Here is a 15962-nt window from a genome sequence, read left to right as displayed (position 1 = left end):
TAACCGGAAGTGAAGGGGCTTTAAAGGCGCTCGCTCCTCTTTTATCATCTCTGTTTCCGGTGTCAGCGGAAGTCACAAACATCTCTGTTAGACATCAACAGAAACATCAACTTAGACTTAGACCTACAGACTAAAGAATGTCACGAGAGACCTTCACTCTGGTAAACAAAAAAACACCTGACATTTATCTATTTATTTATATATTTAAACGGAGCCTGGCGTTAGTAAAGCGAAGGAGCAGAACGTAAACGTCCCATCGGTTTATCATGTTATCAAGTTAAACAGCAGCAGCAGAGGCTCGACTCTCATTCTGTTTTTATTCTGGTTTTGCTCTGGTTCTGTTCTGATTATGTTTTTGTTCTGATTCTGTTCTAGTTCTGTTTTTGTTCTGATTTTGTTCTTTTTTCTGTTTTTTGTTCAGTTTTTTTTAGTTCTGTATTTGTTCTGTTTTTGTTTGTGCTGAAACATAAAGCTGTGTTGACTTTCATGTGAAGCACTTTGATCTTTTAAATGTGTTTTAGAAATCAACTTTAATGTAAACGAATTGAATTGTGTTTCTATTCAGTGTTTTTATTCAGTGTTTCTTCAGTCTCATTGAGCAATGGGGTTAAAGTTGCACAATGTAACTTTTCTTGTGACTAGTGTAGTATCTCATGACTCCATAAAGATTGTTTTGTCTTGAGTGTTCCACAGTGTGGCTTTAAACTTCTCTATCGTCGTAGAGACCCATCTGTGGAGAGGTGTCCCGCACTAAGTTAGTGTTTAGTGGTAGTAGTTTACACCTGTAAATGAATAAATACGAACTCGATACTGCGGAAAATAAAATATAAAATAATAGCATCTCCTTGGAGACAAGCAGGTGGCCTCCTTCCCATAATGCACTTTTGACGTGGCCTACTAAAGTGAAAAGAGTGTTTCGTGTTGTTTTTTGGGCAGGTGCAGTTGTGTTTCGAGTGTTTCATGTTATTGGGCAGGTACACTTGGGTTTTGGTGGTTACTTGGTCCCAAAGCGTTGATGCAGTGAACGGGCCGGCCCCTGACACGTTTATCTAAAGCTCATTTATTTGAGGGGAGACGCAGTGAGACACGCTGTCCCTCTGCAGCTCAAACAAAAACATCAGAGCTGCCCCTTTGGCCTTGATCCACACACAGCCTCCTGCCTGTAAGGTCCAGGTTTTTGAGCTTGTTTCTGCGGAAGTCTCCACAAATCTGTAACCAGGCAAAATAACATCTCCATGGAGATGAGCCAGTGGAGTGCCCTCCACCAGAAAAGTCCCATACTGCACCTTTAAACGTGGTTTCTCTCTGGTTCTTTCAGCTGCGTCAGTGTCTACATCACACAAGATCATCCTACAGAGGTTCTTGTCCTTTCTTGTCCCTTAACACAGTCCGGAGCTTCAGTTCATTAAGGTAAAACTCAGAAGACCTCACACAGCCCGTGTTTCAGTGTGTGTTTCAGTGTGTGTTTCAGTGTGTGTTTCAGTGTGTGCTCTGAGCACACATTGCACACTGAAACACGAGGCTGTGTGTGCTCTGTTCTCAGAGCAATGTGACTATTTAGACAAACATTTAATTATCCTTAATAAAGCATGAACAAAGACTTCATTCATAATGAACACAGTGTATTAAGAGTGAATCTGGCTTAGTGTTTATGTAACACGTGCTAGCATGTACTAGAGGGTTAGCATGTAGTGATGCGTTTAAAAGGGTAGATTTTTATATTTATAAATGTTTCATGTGTTTCTGGTGCAATTCAAGTGTTTAGTTTATAATTCATAGGTTCTGTAAATTAATAAAATCATGGACTTTTTTTTGAGATGTTATTTTCCATAAAGCTCAACTGCAGTGACCACTGTCCTCAGTGACCTCCACTGTCTTCAGTGACCTCCACCGTCCTCAGTGACCTTCCCCGCCGTGAAGCTTCTTGCTGGACGTTGAGTTTTGGTCAACATTCGGAGTGTCCACATACATCTGAGCTTGTATCATCTGACCTCTGTGTTCCACGTGACTGTGTCTTTGTTTCAGGCAGAGTAAAAGCAGAGGCTCTTTATGGAGGGCCGCGGTGGGCGTGTCTGTGGTGGGCGTGGCCGTGGGGGTCCCGGCGGCGGTGGGGCTGCAGTACGTCATGTCAGGACCCAGAGACCGAAGGAAGATGAGGATTGTGGTGGAAGGCTTTGGGCGCTTCTGCAGGTTCGTGTTTGGATCATGAAGAGTTAATAGTTTAAGAGGCAGGAATTTTAAGACGATTGATCAAATCCCCTGGTCAGAAACATGCAATGGCAAGGCAAGTTTATTTGCACAGCACAATTTGTACACAAAGTAATTCAAAGTGCTTTACAGAATAAGAAGGACGTTAAAAAATCACACAAATCAAAACATAAATATCCATCCATCCATTTTCTTCCGCTTATCCGGGGCCGGGTCGCGGGGGCAGCAGTCTAAGCAGGGACTCCCAGACTTCCCTCACCCCGGACACGTCCTCCAGCTCCTCCGGTGGGACCCCAAGGCGTTCCCAGGCCAGAGAGACATAGTCCCTCCAGCGTGTCCTGGGTCTACCCCGGGGCCTCCTCCCGGTGGGACATGCCCAGAACACCTCCCTAGGGAGGCGTCCAGGAGGCATCCTGAGCAGATGCCCGAGCCACCTCAGCTGGTTCCTCTCAACGTGTAGGAGCAGCGGCTCTACTCCGAGCTCCTCCCGTGTGACCGAGCTCCTCACCCTATCCCTAAGGGTGCGCCCGGCCACTCTGCGGAGGAAGCCCATTTCAGCCGCTTGTATCCGCGATCTTGTCCTTTCGGTCATTACCCAAAGCTCATGACCATAGGTGAGGGTAGGAACGTAGATTGACCGGTAAATCGAGAGCTTCGCCTTCCGGCTCAGCTCCTTCTTTACCACAACGGACCGATACAGCGACCGCATCACTGCAGACGCTGCACCGATCCGCCTGTCAATCTCCCGCTCCATCCTTCCCTCACTCGTGAACAAGACCCCGAGATACTTGAACTCCTCCACTTGGGGCAGAGACTCACCACCCGGAGAGAGCAAACCACCTTTTTCCGGTAGAGAACCATGGCCTCGGATTTGGAGGAGCTGATTCTCATCCCAGCCGCTTCACACTCGGCTGCAAACCGCCCCAGTGCCTGCTGCAGGTCCTGGCTCGAAGAAGCATCAGGACAACATCATCTGCAAACAGCAGAGATGAAATCCTGTGGTTCCCAAACCAGGCCCCCTCCGGCCCCTGGCTGCGCCTAGAAATTCTGTCCATAAATATAATGAACAGAACCGGTGACAAAGGGCAGCCCTGGCGGAGTCCAACATGCACCGGGAACAGGTCTGACTTACTGCCGGCAATGAACACAGCTCCTGCTCCGGTCATACAGGGACCGGACAGCCCTTAGCAAAGAGCCCCGGACCCCATACTCCCAGAGCACCCCCCAAAGGACACCACGAGGGACACGGTCGAATGCCTTCTCCAGATCCACAAAACACATGTGGACTGGTTGGGCAAACTCCCATGAGCCCTCGAGGACCCGATGGAGAGTATAGAGCTGGTCCAGTGTTCCACGACCAGGACGAAAACCACACTGCTCCTCCTGAATCCGAGGTTCGACTATCGGTCGGATTCTCCTCTCCAGTACCCTGGAATAGACCTTACTGGGAAGGCTGAGGAGTGTGATTCCCCTGTAATTGGAACACACCCTCCGGTCCCCCTTCTTATACAGAGGGACCACCACCCCGGTCTGCCATTCCACAGGTACTGTCCCCGACCGCCACGCGATGTTGCAGAAACATAAATAATCACAGATAATCATCATAAAATTACCATTAAAAGAGAAGAATAAAACCCTTTCAGTCACAGCCGCTAAACAGAACTGTTTTGACCCTGGATTTAAATATTGTCAAAGTGGAGTCCTGTCTCACATCTTGAAGAATGTTTCAGGTTTTAGCTGCATAAAACTGAAACGCTGATTCCCCATGTTTAGCCCTGACTTTGGGACCAGCAGGAGGCCGGTCCCTGAAGTCCTCAGAGTGTGAGATGGTCCATGTGGCTCTAACATGTGGGAGATGTTCTTTGGGGCTGGTCCATGGAGAGACTTGTTCACAGGCAGAGCTGCTTTAAAGTCTATTCTCTGAGCCACAGGAGCCAGAGACCTGAGCACAGGACACATGTGTGAAATAAGCAATACTTGTACACAGAGTCTGTGCAACTGACATTTCCAGGCAGAGACTGAATGTTTACGCCTGTACAATGAGTTTTTATACACATACTATAGTGGGAGGCAACCATGGTTTAGACTTAGTGCCTCTTCGTTGGTGCACAGGCGAGGCAGGCCTCTTGGCACGTTGCACAGTCTTATCAGACTGTGACGAGCATCCTTGTTGTCTCTTGCTCCGATTGCTGACACATATTTTGCTTAACCAGGGTGATGAGTCATGAGTCAGTACATGCCTATCAATAAGTCATTGCCCTGCTTAGTTATGTGATTAGATCTATTGATAGATGTAGAATATGTTGTACATGTCCTGAACATATATCTGCGTCACACAGCTGTAATCAAGTCCTCGTCTTCACATGAGACTGGTACAATAATGAACTATAGCAATACAATAATAAACTATGGCAGTGGTTATACAGAATAGCTGAGCACAGTTATTTATCCTAACATTACCTCTAGATTTCTCGCCTGATTTGAAGGTTTTAGAGAGAGAGACTGGAGGTGACGCTGACACTTTCTCTATGTTTCTGTGACTTGAGTCTTGTCTGATTTTATCTGGACAAAGTTGTTTTTCCTCCACACACTGATCTGTTGATGCAGTGAATCCACTGGTCCATATTCACCTGCTGCAGTGAGACATAGATCTGACTCGTCTGCAGAGTTGTGTGTGACACATTATTGTTGTGTATTAACTGTCCTAACAGCAGCATGTAGAGACTGAACAACAGGGGTCCCAGGACTGACCCCTGGGGCACCCCACAGGTCAGGGACATTAGCTGAGTCATATTTTACAATTTCAACAAAGTACTCCCTGTTTTCTAGATAGGACTTGAACCAGTTTGGCGCCACACCACAGATGCCCTCCCAGTCCTCTAGTCTCTGTAAGAGGATCCCATGATCCACAGAGTCAAAGGAAACACTCAGATCAAACAGGATCAACACTGAGACTGTGCATCAGTGTCAGGCGGACGTCATTTGTCCTTGATCAGAGCATCTCAGTCTGTGGTGGGTCTAAAACCTGAAAACATCAAAGGAGTTGTTCATTTGGAGAAAGTTAATAAACTGTTGGTAAACAACTTTTTGAGGACTTTGCCTGAAAACGGCAGATTTGAGATCGGTCGATAATTGTTCAATATTGTGGCATGAAGACTGCTCTTCTTTAGGAGAGGCTTGATAACCGCAGTTTTCAAAGCTCTTGGGAATGTTCCAGATTGAAGTGACATATTAACTATACAAACGAGTGGTGACAACAAACTGTTGAGCACAGACTTTATAAATTTAGTGGGTAACACATGGAGGTGTAGATGAACTCAGACTGGAGACGATCTCTGGGACAGTTTTGTCAGTTACAGGTGCAGAGTGAGTCAGCTCTAAGTGTCTCGGTGGTGCTGGGTTGATATTTGTGTTGTGGAATTGATGGCATTTTTAATGCCCTGAACCTTGTCATTAAAGAAGAAAAAAGTGGTTAGATTGTTGGTCCCAACCCGAAGGTCGGAGGAGCGAGTCCCGCTCGGACCAAGTTCTGTCGTTGTGTCCTTAGGCAAGACACTTCACCCACATTGCGTAGTATGAAAGTGGTGTGTGCTCGGTGATAGGTGGTGGTCAGAGGGGCCGATGGCGCAGATTGGCAGCCTCGCTTCCGTCAGTCTGCCCCAGGGCAGCTGTGGCTACAATAGTAGTTTACCATCACCAAGTGTGGAAATGAATGAATAATGACTCTAGTGTAGAGCTTTGAGAGGCTTTGACAAGCCTGTAAAGCACATTACAAGTGTAAGCCATTATTATTATTATTATTAAGAAAACTCCAAACTCATTGCACTTAGATGTGGAAATTAGTTCTAATGGCAGCGGAGCTGGAGGTTTGTTAATCTGTTTACTGCTGAAAACAGGACATGAGAGTTGTTCCTGCAACTTCCAATAATGTCAGAAAAATCCCTCTCCCTTGTTCTACATAAGCTGTGGTTGTAAATGTGCATCTTTTCTCTGTAAATCTCATAATGAACCTGGAGTTTTGACTTGCTCCATTCCCGCTCGGCCCTCCTCCCTTTTCTGTGGCCTGATGGACTGCACACGTCACCAGAGAAATTCCGCCGAATCCTACGAGTATCAACGATTAAGAAAATAAAACTGGAGAAGGAAGTGTGTGCGTCACAGTGGGCGTGTACCGGTGGACATTAAACGAGGGCGGATCGAAAAAATTGTGTCTTGAAAATAGCGGATTAAAGATTAAACTCAAACATGAATCACTTCAAATACAACTTCAGAGGCTCAGTGAGAAAAAGCGACGAGAACATGGAGAAACATCTTAAATAAATAAACACTGAAAAACTGTGACGTGTGTGTGTTTCGTGCGTTTCAGATTGCTCTCTGTTCTCCTGTGTGTTTCAGATCTCTCTCTGTTCTCGTGTGTTTCAGATCTGTCTGTTCTCGTGTGTTTCAGATCTGTCTGTTCTCGTGTGTTTCAGATCTCTGTTCTCATGTGTTTCAGATCTCTGTTCTCGTGTGTTTCAGATCTCTGTTCTCGTGTGTTTCAGATCTCTGTTCTCGTGTGTTTCAGATCTCTGTTCTCATGTGTTTCAGATCTCTGTTCTCGTGTGTTTCAGATCTCTGTTCTCGTGTGTTTCAGATCTCTGTTCTCGTGTGTTTCAGATCTCTGTTCTCGTGTGTTTCAGATCTCTGTTCTCGTGTGTTTCAGATCTCTGTTCTCGTGTGTTTCAGATCTCTGTTCTCATGTGTTTCAGATCTCTGTTCTCGTGTTTCAGATCTCTGTTCTCGTGTGTTTCAGATCTGTCTGTTCTCGTGTGTTTCAGATCTCTGTTCTCGTGTGTTTCAGATCTCTGTTCTTGTGTTTCAGATCTCTGTTCTCGTGTTTCAGATCTCTGTTCTCGTGTGTTTCAGATCTCTGTTCTCGTGTGTTTCAGATCTGTCTGTTCTCGTGTGTTTCAGATCTCTGTTCTCATGTGTTTCAGATCTCTGTTCTCGTGTGTTTCAGATCTCTGTTCTCGTGTGTTTCAGATCTCTGTTCTCGTGTGTTTCAGATCTCTGTTCTCGTGTGTTTCAGATCTCTGTTCTCGTGTGTTTCAGATCTCTGTTCTCGTGTGTTTCAGATCTCTGTTCTCGTGTGTTTCAGATCTCTGTTCTCGTGTGTTTCAGATCTCTGTTCTCGTGTGTTTCAGATCTCTGTTCTCATGTGTTTCAGATCTCTGTTCTCGTGTTTCAGATCTCTGTTCTCGTGTGTTTCAGATCTGTCTGTTCTCGTGTGTTTCAGATCTCTGTTCTCGTGTGTTTCAGATCTCTGTTCTTGTGTTTCAGATCTCTGTTCTCGTGTTTCAGATCTCTGTTCTCGTGTGTTTCAGATCTGTCTGTTCTCGTGTGTTTCAGATCTCTGTTCTCGTGTGTTTCAGATCTCTCTCTGTTGGGATGTGTCTGTCTGTGGATTATTGGTGGACCTCTCATGTCGTTCTTCGAGGCGTAGACGAGGTCAGTGTCTTCTACATCAGATCATTTTACTGGTTTATTCAAGTTTATTTCTATATCACATTAAAAAGACTTGAGTTGAACACGGAGCTTCACATAAAACTCAACACGAAACAAATGTACAGATACACAGGAACAGAACCTGTGTGTTCCGTAGTCTGTCACCTCAGGGTGGAGTATAGGACTGAAGTAACTCCCTCAGATAAAGAGGAAGGCGGGGAGGAGGAGAGGGTCCAGACTGGACGCACAGAGACTGGATCCACAGAGTGCACACATTTAAACACAATCAGTAACATTTTGAATAGACCTGACATGAAACAGGGGCCCGAGCTGCACAGGCCTGATGTGTCTGGTCTCAAGCTGCAGTGTTCTGGACATTCAGGGTTTTGGACATTCAGGGTTTTGGACATTCAGGGTTTTGGACATTCAGTCAGCACTGCAGGGAGCCCTGATCCAGTCCCACAGACAAACTGTTATAATAATCCAGATTCCGCGTTACAAATGTGTGTCAGTTTTTTTAAAATCCACCTGTGAAAGATCAGACTTTAGAGAGACTCAAGTGTCAGTCGATCTCTAATACGAGTTGGGATGTTTTTCTGAGTATTATTCAAAACATTTTTCCCTTTGTGTTGCTCATCTCACCTGCCAGAACAGCCCATTTTACCTGTCCAAGATGTCGGCGTGCCACCAGAGGGCAGCGGAGCGCATGGTGGACGGCGCCATAAAGAACGGCGGCATTTACATCAAACTGGGCCAAGGCCTGTGCTCGTTCAATCATCTGCTCCCCCCCGAGTACATCCGCACTCTGCAGGTTCTGGAAGACAAAGCTCTCAACAGGAAGTACAAAGAGGTGAGCAGAATGAACGATCCCAGAGCAGAACGAGCGAACGATCCCAGAGCCGATGGAACTACATACACGGGACACATCAGAGCAGTTACAGACATATGTGCTATTGTAAAAAGAGCAGATGGAACTACGACCATCTCCAAAACAAAACACTCAGAGGTTTGTGTTATTACCAGGTGGATGCGCTGTTCCAGGAAGACTTTGACAGAACTCCACTACAGCTGTTTAAGATGTTTGATTATGAGCCCATCGCTGCTGCCAGTCTGGCCCAGGTCCACAGGGCACAGCTTTATGATGGCACACCTGTTGCTGTCAAGGTGAGTGTTTTGGTCTGTCAGAATATCCAGGTTAAGGCTATAAACTAAATATTTCCCATGGGAAGTGAGTGTGGCTCACTATTAGACTTGGAGTGAGTGATGGACGGCTGTGTCAGTCTCACCTGGAGGTGTGCAGTGAATCTGGATCAAAAAGAAGTAACCGTCAAAGCTGAAATGCACAACTGTTGAAAATCAGGTCCATCATCCTTAAAGGCCCATATCACACTATTCTCAGATCTAATGTTGTTTCCTCAATACAAACAGACCTGGAGTTGTGTTTAGTTTCATTCACGCATGATTAACACACAAACCTGCAGATTTAGGCTGAGTTCTTCTCTCAAACTGAAAACACTCTGTTCCACCTTGTGATGTCATTGGTAATACAGGAAGTGCTCCACTGTGTTTTTAAACTCCACACACCTTCAATAGAATCATTTGGATGATTTCAGTCCTGGAATTGCCAATTTTATTTATCTTTATCTTTATTTATCTTTCACTTTATACAGTGGGATCCAATGAGAGCACTTGGGCTCTCGTTTTCATGGGCTCCCTGTTTAAAATATAATACAACTAAAAAAAACAATCAAAACAAATAAGTGCATATAAAACATTAAAAACAGGTGCAGGTGTGTGTATAAATGTTATCACATTATTAAATTGCCATTGTGTCACCAACTTATCCAGTTTTACTTTTCCTTGAAATGTTTTCCAATCTCTACTGAACTAAAGGTAAAAGGAGCTCTTAACGTGAAAACTACCATTTCATGGAGCAGAGCATTTTGATCTTTGTAGATGTAACAGACTAACAATAAAGTGTGACTCAAACATGTGAATGAAACAAAACACAAGTCCAGGTCTGTTTTTGAGGAGGAAACAGCATTGGTTTAAAGCTCACAAGAGTTCATTTTGTGTAATATAAGACCTTTAACTCGAGGGTTCAAAAACAGTTGTTTTAAAATGTTGGTAAATTTGTCTTGGATGTTTGGGAAATAATACGTTTTGACAGTGATAACAGTACACGTCCTCACTCTGTTTTGTGAGGCAGTAAAATCTTTGTCCTGGTTTATTTCCTCACAGGTCCAGTACATTTGTCCCGTTGTTTCCTCACAGGTCCAGTACATTTGTCCCGTTGTTTCCTCACAGGTCCAGTACATCGACCTCAGGGACCGTTTTGACGGCGACATCCGAACGCTGGAGATCCTTTTGGACATAGTGGAGTTCATGCATCCGAGCTTCGGCTTCAGATGGGTGCTCAAGGTCAGAGCTGAACACGTCTCACAGGCTGTTCTGCTGCTGTTGTTTTTCACAGGACTTTTCTCAGACTTGTATTGATCTTCTAGGACCTCAAGGGCACTCTGGCCCAAGAGCTGGACTTTGAGAATGAAGGACGAAATTCTGAAAGATGTGCGGAGGAGCTGAAGCATTTTAAATTTGTTGTTGTGCCAAAAGTGTTTTGGGAACAGACAAGTAAGGTAAGAGTCTGACATAAGAATGTAACGCGAGGCAAGAGCGTAACCACCACCGGGTTCGGGGATTGCCGCCGTGACAAGCACCGCAGACCTTACGACCACAGCATCGACAATAGAGGTGGAGAACATGGCCCACTCGGAGTCCATGTCTCCAACCTCCCCCGGGATCAGGGAGAAGCTCTCCCAGAGGTGTGAGTTGAAGACCCCCCTGACAGAGGGCTCCGCCAGACGTTCCCAGCAGACCCTCACAATGCGCTTGGGTCTGCCAGGTCTGTCCTTCCTCCTCCGCCAGCGGATCCAACTCACCACCAGGTGGTGATCAGTTGACAGCTCAGCCCCTCTCTTCACCCGAGTGTCCAAGACACGCGGTCGGAGGTCAGATGACACGACAACAAAGTCGATCATCGACCTCCGACCTAGAGTGTCCTGGTGCCATGTGCACCGATGGACACCCTTGTGCTCGAACATGGTGTTTGTTATGGACAAGCTGTGACTAGCACAGAAGTCCAATAACAAAACACCGCTCGGGTTCAGATCAGGGAGGCCGTTCACGTTCACAAGTGTCACTGTCGTTACCCACATGGGCGTTGAAGTCCCCCAGGAGAACAACGGAGTCCCCAGTTGGTGCACTGTCTAGTACCCCTCCCAGGGACTCCAAGAAGGCCAGGTACTCTGCACTGCTGTTTGGCCCGTAGGCCGACACAACAGTGAGAGACCTGTCCCCGACCCGGAGGCGCAGGGACGCGACCCTCTCGTTCACCGGAGTGAACCCCAACACGTGGCGGCTGAGCTGTGGGGCAATGAGCAAGCCCACACCAGCTCGCCGCCGCTCCCCGCGGGCAACGCCAGAGAAATGGAGAGTCCAACCCCTCTCAAGAAGTTGGGTTCCAGAGCCCGAGCTGTGCGTGGAGGTGAGGCCGACTATATCTAGCCGGTAACGCTCAACCTCCCGCACAAGCTCAGGCTCCTTCCCCCCCAGCGAGGTGACATTCCACGTCCCCGAGCTAGTCTCCATGTCCGGAGATCTGGTCGTCGAGGTCCCCGCCTTCGACTGCCGTCCAGATCTTCATGCACCGGCCCCTTACGGATCCTCTCGCAGGTGGTGGGTCCACATGAGGACGGCCCCACGTCGTTCCTTCGGGCTGGGCCCGGCCGGGCCCCGTGGGGCCACCAGGCGCTCGCTGCCGAGCACCCACTCCAGGCCTGGCTCCAGGGTGGGGCCCCGGTAACGCCAATCTGGGTGACGTAAACGGCCTTGATGTTTTTTCCTTCATGATGGGCTTCTGAACCGCTCTTAGTCAGACCCGTCTCGTTTGCCATGGGTGACCCCACCAGGGGCATGAAGCCCCCGACAACATAGCTCCCAGGATCATTCAGGTGCTCAAACCCCTCCACCACGTTAAGGTGGCGGTTCAGGGAGGGGCATGTAGGGAGTGTAACATGAAGTGAGAACTCTGAAAGATGTGCGGAGGAGCTGAAGCATTTTAAATTTGTTGTTGTGCCAAAAGTGTTTTGGGAACAGACCAGTAAGAATCTGACATAAGAATGTAACGCGAGGCGAGAGTGTAACTTAAGGGTCTGACATGAGGCGGGCGTGATGTCTGTGATCACATTTCGCAATCACAGTATTTGTATTTTATATTTTTGAAGGCACAGAACAGAGGAACAGTTTCTCACATGCGCTGAGTATCTTAATAGAAAAGTGTGTTTTCATCAAAATGTCTGTTTAATCCCTCAGTTGTCCAGGTCTGATCCATAGTAAATGCCAAAGTTAAATCGATGAGCAGCGAAACTCAAAAAAGAAGAGTTCAAAGGCCGAGCCTAACCAACGTGCTACCAAGTGTTAACCATATCCATAACACAGCTGTTTTAAATCCAAAAAGTACATTTAGGACACAAGATTCTGTGAAATGTTTAATAACTTATGGTCAGTTCCGCAGAGCTGACTATCCTTGAGCTTTCAAACTTTTAATATAATCTTTTTGGAAAGTCTTGGAAAAATGAGTGAGGGGGCATCACTGTTGAGCTCCACAGGCATCACAAGAACAAAAGTGCACTTGGCTAATCTGTTCATCTGTTTTTAAGAGAGTTCTGACGGCAGAGTTCTGTGACGGCTGCAAAGTGAACAACGTGGAAGCAATCAGACGACAAGGACTCAGTTTAAAAGATGTGAGTTTGAGTCAGAAAAGTATAGGCTCCTGTGGCTCTAATATAAAAACATATGACGTAAACACGTGTGATGTGATGTTACATGTAGAGATATGTAATATAAACACATGTGACGTACACATAAGTGAAAGATCTCTCATCATGTCCTGTTCTTAGACTGCAGATAAACTCATCCGGACGTTTGCAGAACAGATTTTCTACACAGGATTCATTCACGCCGACCCTCACCCCGGAAACGGTCTGTGCTTCATATTTAAAGGCTCATGTTACTCTATTCTCTCTGTTCTCATGTTGTTTCCTCGTCCCAAACAGACCTGGAGTTGTGTTTTGTTTCATTCACACATGGATCTCGAGTGAACTAAAGGTAAAAGGAGCTGTTCACTTTGAAAACTACCACTTGATGACATCACGAGGTGGAACGTCGCATTTTGATCTTTGGAGATGTGACAGACTAATAATAAAGTGCGAGTCAAACATGTGAATGAAACAAAACACAACTCCAGGTCTGTTTTTGAGGAGGAAACAACATTATAACATGGAGCTCTCAGGGGTCAGGGGTCAGTTTGTGTGACACACGACCTTTACTGTTTTTATCGCCGTCGTGACCTTGTTTTGACCTTGTATTGATCGATTGTGTAGTTCTTGTTAGGAAAGGACCTGATAATAAAGTGGAGCTGGTGTTGCTGGACCACGGCTTGTATGAATTTCTAAGCCAAAGGTAAAAATGGAAACGACAGAGGCTTTTAAATGTTGCTAACATGCTAACATGCTAACACGCTAACATGCTAACACGCTAACCGCTAACTGTCTGACGCAGAGACAGAGAGGCCCTGTGTAAACTGTGGAGGTCCATCGTACTGCGAGACGAGGCGGCGATGGAGAAGTATTCAAACGCTCTGGGGGTCAAAGGTAAGAGATCACACGTGTTTGTGTCCTCAGGTTTACTGCACATGATTCTGAGACGGGTTTTTGGAGGAAAATTGGGGTTTTTAGGTTTTATTGTCAATTAATTTTGAAGAAATGAGAATGTTTTATGAAGCAGAAAATGACTTTAATGATCAAACTACAACTACATCAACATGATTTTTTGGACAAAATAGAAAAAATTCAGATGATAAATGTTCCCGACATGAAAAGTACTGAAAATATAAAATAAAATGTGTTTTTATTTTTTACTCGCTGAAGAATTGGACTGAATTTAGTAAACGTCCTTGGGTTATAAAGAATTTTCTTTGTAAGACGTTTATCTACATGAAGAAAAGGAGGTGACACTGCCAAGCCAAGTTACTACTCTGTTCTACAGTTAAAGGAACGGCATGAAACTTAAACCTCTCCATAGATCTGTGTTTCCCAAGCAGAGGTACGTGGACCTCTGGTGGTACGAGCAGATGTCAGGAGGAACGTGGAACATTTTAAATTCAAATACTGTTATTTTCCATCTTTCTTTTAAATCTGAAATCATTCCAATAAACTGTGGGATAATTTTGACATAAATATAATTAAGACAAGAAAATAAAATAGTTGTCATTGGCTGTAATGGTAAAAACACAGTTACACAGTAGGGGGCAGTCACGAGACTAAAACGTTTAGGACCCACTGCTGAGTCCTTAGTGTGACGATGCGACCCACATAACTCTCCTCTCCAGAGTACTTCCTGTTCTGTGAGATGCTGCTGCAGCGGCCCATCGACATGCGGCACCTGGGCCTGTCCAACATCCTGAGCGGCGAGGAGACGGCCTACATGCAGGACATGGCCCTCAAACGCTTCCAGAACATCATGGAGATCCTGAAGTCCATGCCCCGGTCCATGCTGCTCGTCTTTAGAAACATCAACACGGTCCGAAGCATCAACATCAGGCTGGGGGCGCCCATCGACCGCTACAGCGCCATGGCCAAGAGGTCAGGTCTATTTTACTGGACAGGTGTTTTTCCTGTTATGACTCGGTTGGGTGGATCGTACCTGTGCTAAATATTCATCATAATGACGTTTGTGAAGGTTGAAAAGAAAAGGACAAAAATATAAGTAGTATCTGAGTTCAGAAACAGAATCCCTCTGTGTCGTTAGTAGAAAATACAGGGACAGTTTAGGCTCAACGCCCTCAAACTCCTCCTTCTGCGGCCCCCAGGTCAGACTCCGCCTCCTGCGGCCCCCAGGTCATTTGAGTTTGAGGCCCCTAGTCTTATCATAACTATTGTGTAATTTAGAATATTCTTTCCATCTCATTGAACTCATTTAAGAGACTTTTAATTGACTATGAAAGCAAGCTTTCAATTTGCAGATGTTTCAATTCGGTCTGTTGTTTTATCTTGTGACTGTGCTGTGTATATGTTGAGTATGTCTGTGTCCTGTGCATGTTTTGCTTCTTGGCCAGGACACTCTTGAAAAAGAGATTTTTAATTTCAATGAGTTTTTTATCCTGGTTAAAAAAGGTAAATAAAACAAAAATAAATATGTTGGTTATTCTGTAATTACCTCTACATATGTCACATCTGCTGCTGCGTCCAAACAAGAAGTCAAATTATAAACAAAAAATTCAACAAAATTTAAAACCTGGGAAACTAATCTTAAACGTATTGATGTAAACTATGTTCGGGTCTAATGAGCAGATCACAGATCACAGATCACATCTGACCAGTCTGTCGTGTGCTGCAGAACTCACGGCGTTTGTCTTTGATCATTTTGTTCTCACCAGAAAAAACAAACATTAAACTAGGGTTTGTTATGCCACATGTACTTGGTCTATTAAAACAGAAGGTTTAATGTCCTGTGTGTGTGCGTGTATATATATTTATATGTTTATGTATGTGGTCAGTGCGGTGCGCGGCTGGGGGAGGATCCAGGCTCAGACCGGTCTAATGCCGAGGTTCTGGCTCTTCAGCTGGGCCCGGTCCGTGTGGGAGAGTCTTAAGTTTGAAGTAGCTTTGAGGTAAGAGTTCTGTTCACTTTGATCTGATTTTATGAATGAACCCGAGCTGTGACGTTTAACAGGTCAGAGATGGTCCTGATGAGTCTGACGCGCTCCGTGGTCAGTCTGCTCTCGTTCTTCGGGCTCATATCTCTAGACGCAGAGATGTACGAGTACCTGAGGTAACGAGCTGCTCGGACACCTGCTGTGACGGTGCTGCTCCTCCGGGGCCTGTTTCAAGTGAACCGGAACCAGGAAATATAGGACTAACCCCAAAAGATTTTAATGTGAGGTACGATGCACATTAAACACTGTAACTACTTTTTATTAAAAATGAATGTAACATGTAAATGAGCTGTGTTGAATCATTCTTTAGTAATTAATGTGATTAATATTGTAAATATTGCAATGAAAAGGCCACAGGACTCAAGAAAATAAGATACTTTTACCATTTTAAATACAGTGTTATAAAACAGACCTGCACTTTGTAAAACTATTTAAACTTATTTATGCTTAATAAAAGTCTACCTCTGAAATCACCTGGAGTTTATTCAATAAACAC

At 45.3% G+C, this 15962-nt stretch overlaps 1 protein-coding gene across 1 annotated transcript; it reads left to right on the top strand.

The window, feature by feature from the left end:
* The first annotated feature begins 49 nt into the window (after positions 1-49).
* Positions 50-15932, top strand: adck5 (aarF domain containing kinase 5). The gene is made up of 15 exons (XM_055225259.1): positions 50-161; positions 1319-1410; positions 2026-2190; positions 7620-7695; positions 8342-8542; positions 8716-8856; positions 10000-10113; positions 10197-10328; positions 12411-12494; positions 12651-12732; positions 13134-13212; positions 13312-13403; positions 14141-14393; positions 15308-15421; positions 15484-15932. Exons 1-15 carry the CDS (start codon positions 138-140, stop codon positions 15584-15586), a joined length of 1752 nt encoding a protein of 583 aa, XP_055081234.1. The 5' UTR covers positions 50-137; the 3' UTR covers positions 15587-15932.
* The last annotated feature ends 30 nt before the right edge of the window (positions 15933-15962 follow it).

Source organism: Periophthalmus magnuspinnatus, chromosome 11, assembly GCF_009829125.3.
Source record: "Periophthalmus magnuspinnatus isolate fPerMag1 chromosome 11, fPerMag1.2.pri, whole genome shotgun sequence".
In the NCBI taxonomy this organism is placed as follows: domain Eukaryota; kingdom Metazoa; phylum Chordata; class Actinopteri; order Gobiiformes; family Gobiidae; genus Periophthalmus; species Periophthalmus magnuspinnatus.
The sequence above is the reverse complement of the archived record's forward strand: the minus strand, read 5'-3'. Positions and strand labels throughout refer to the sequence as shown.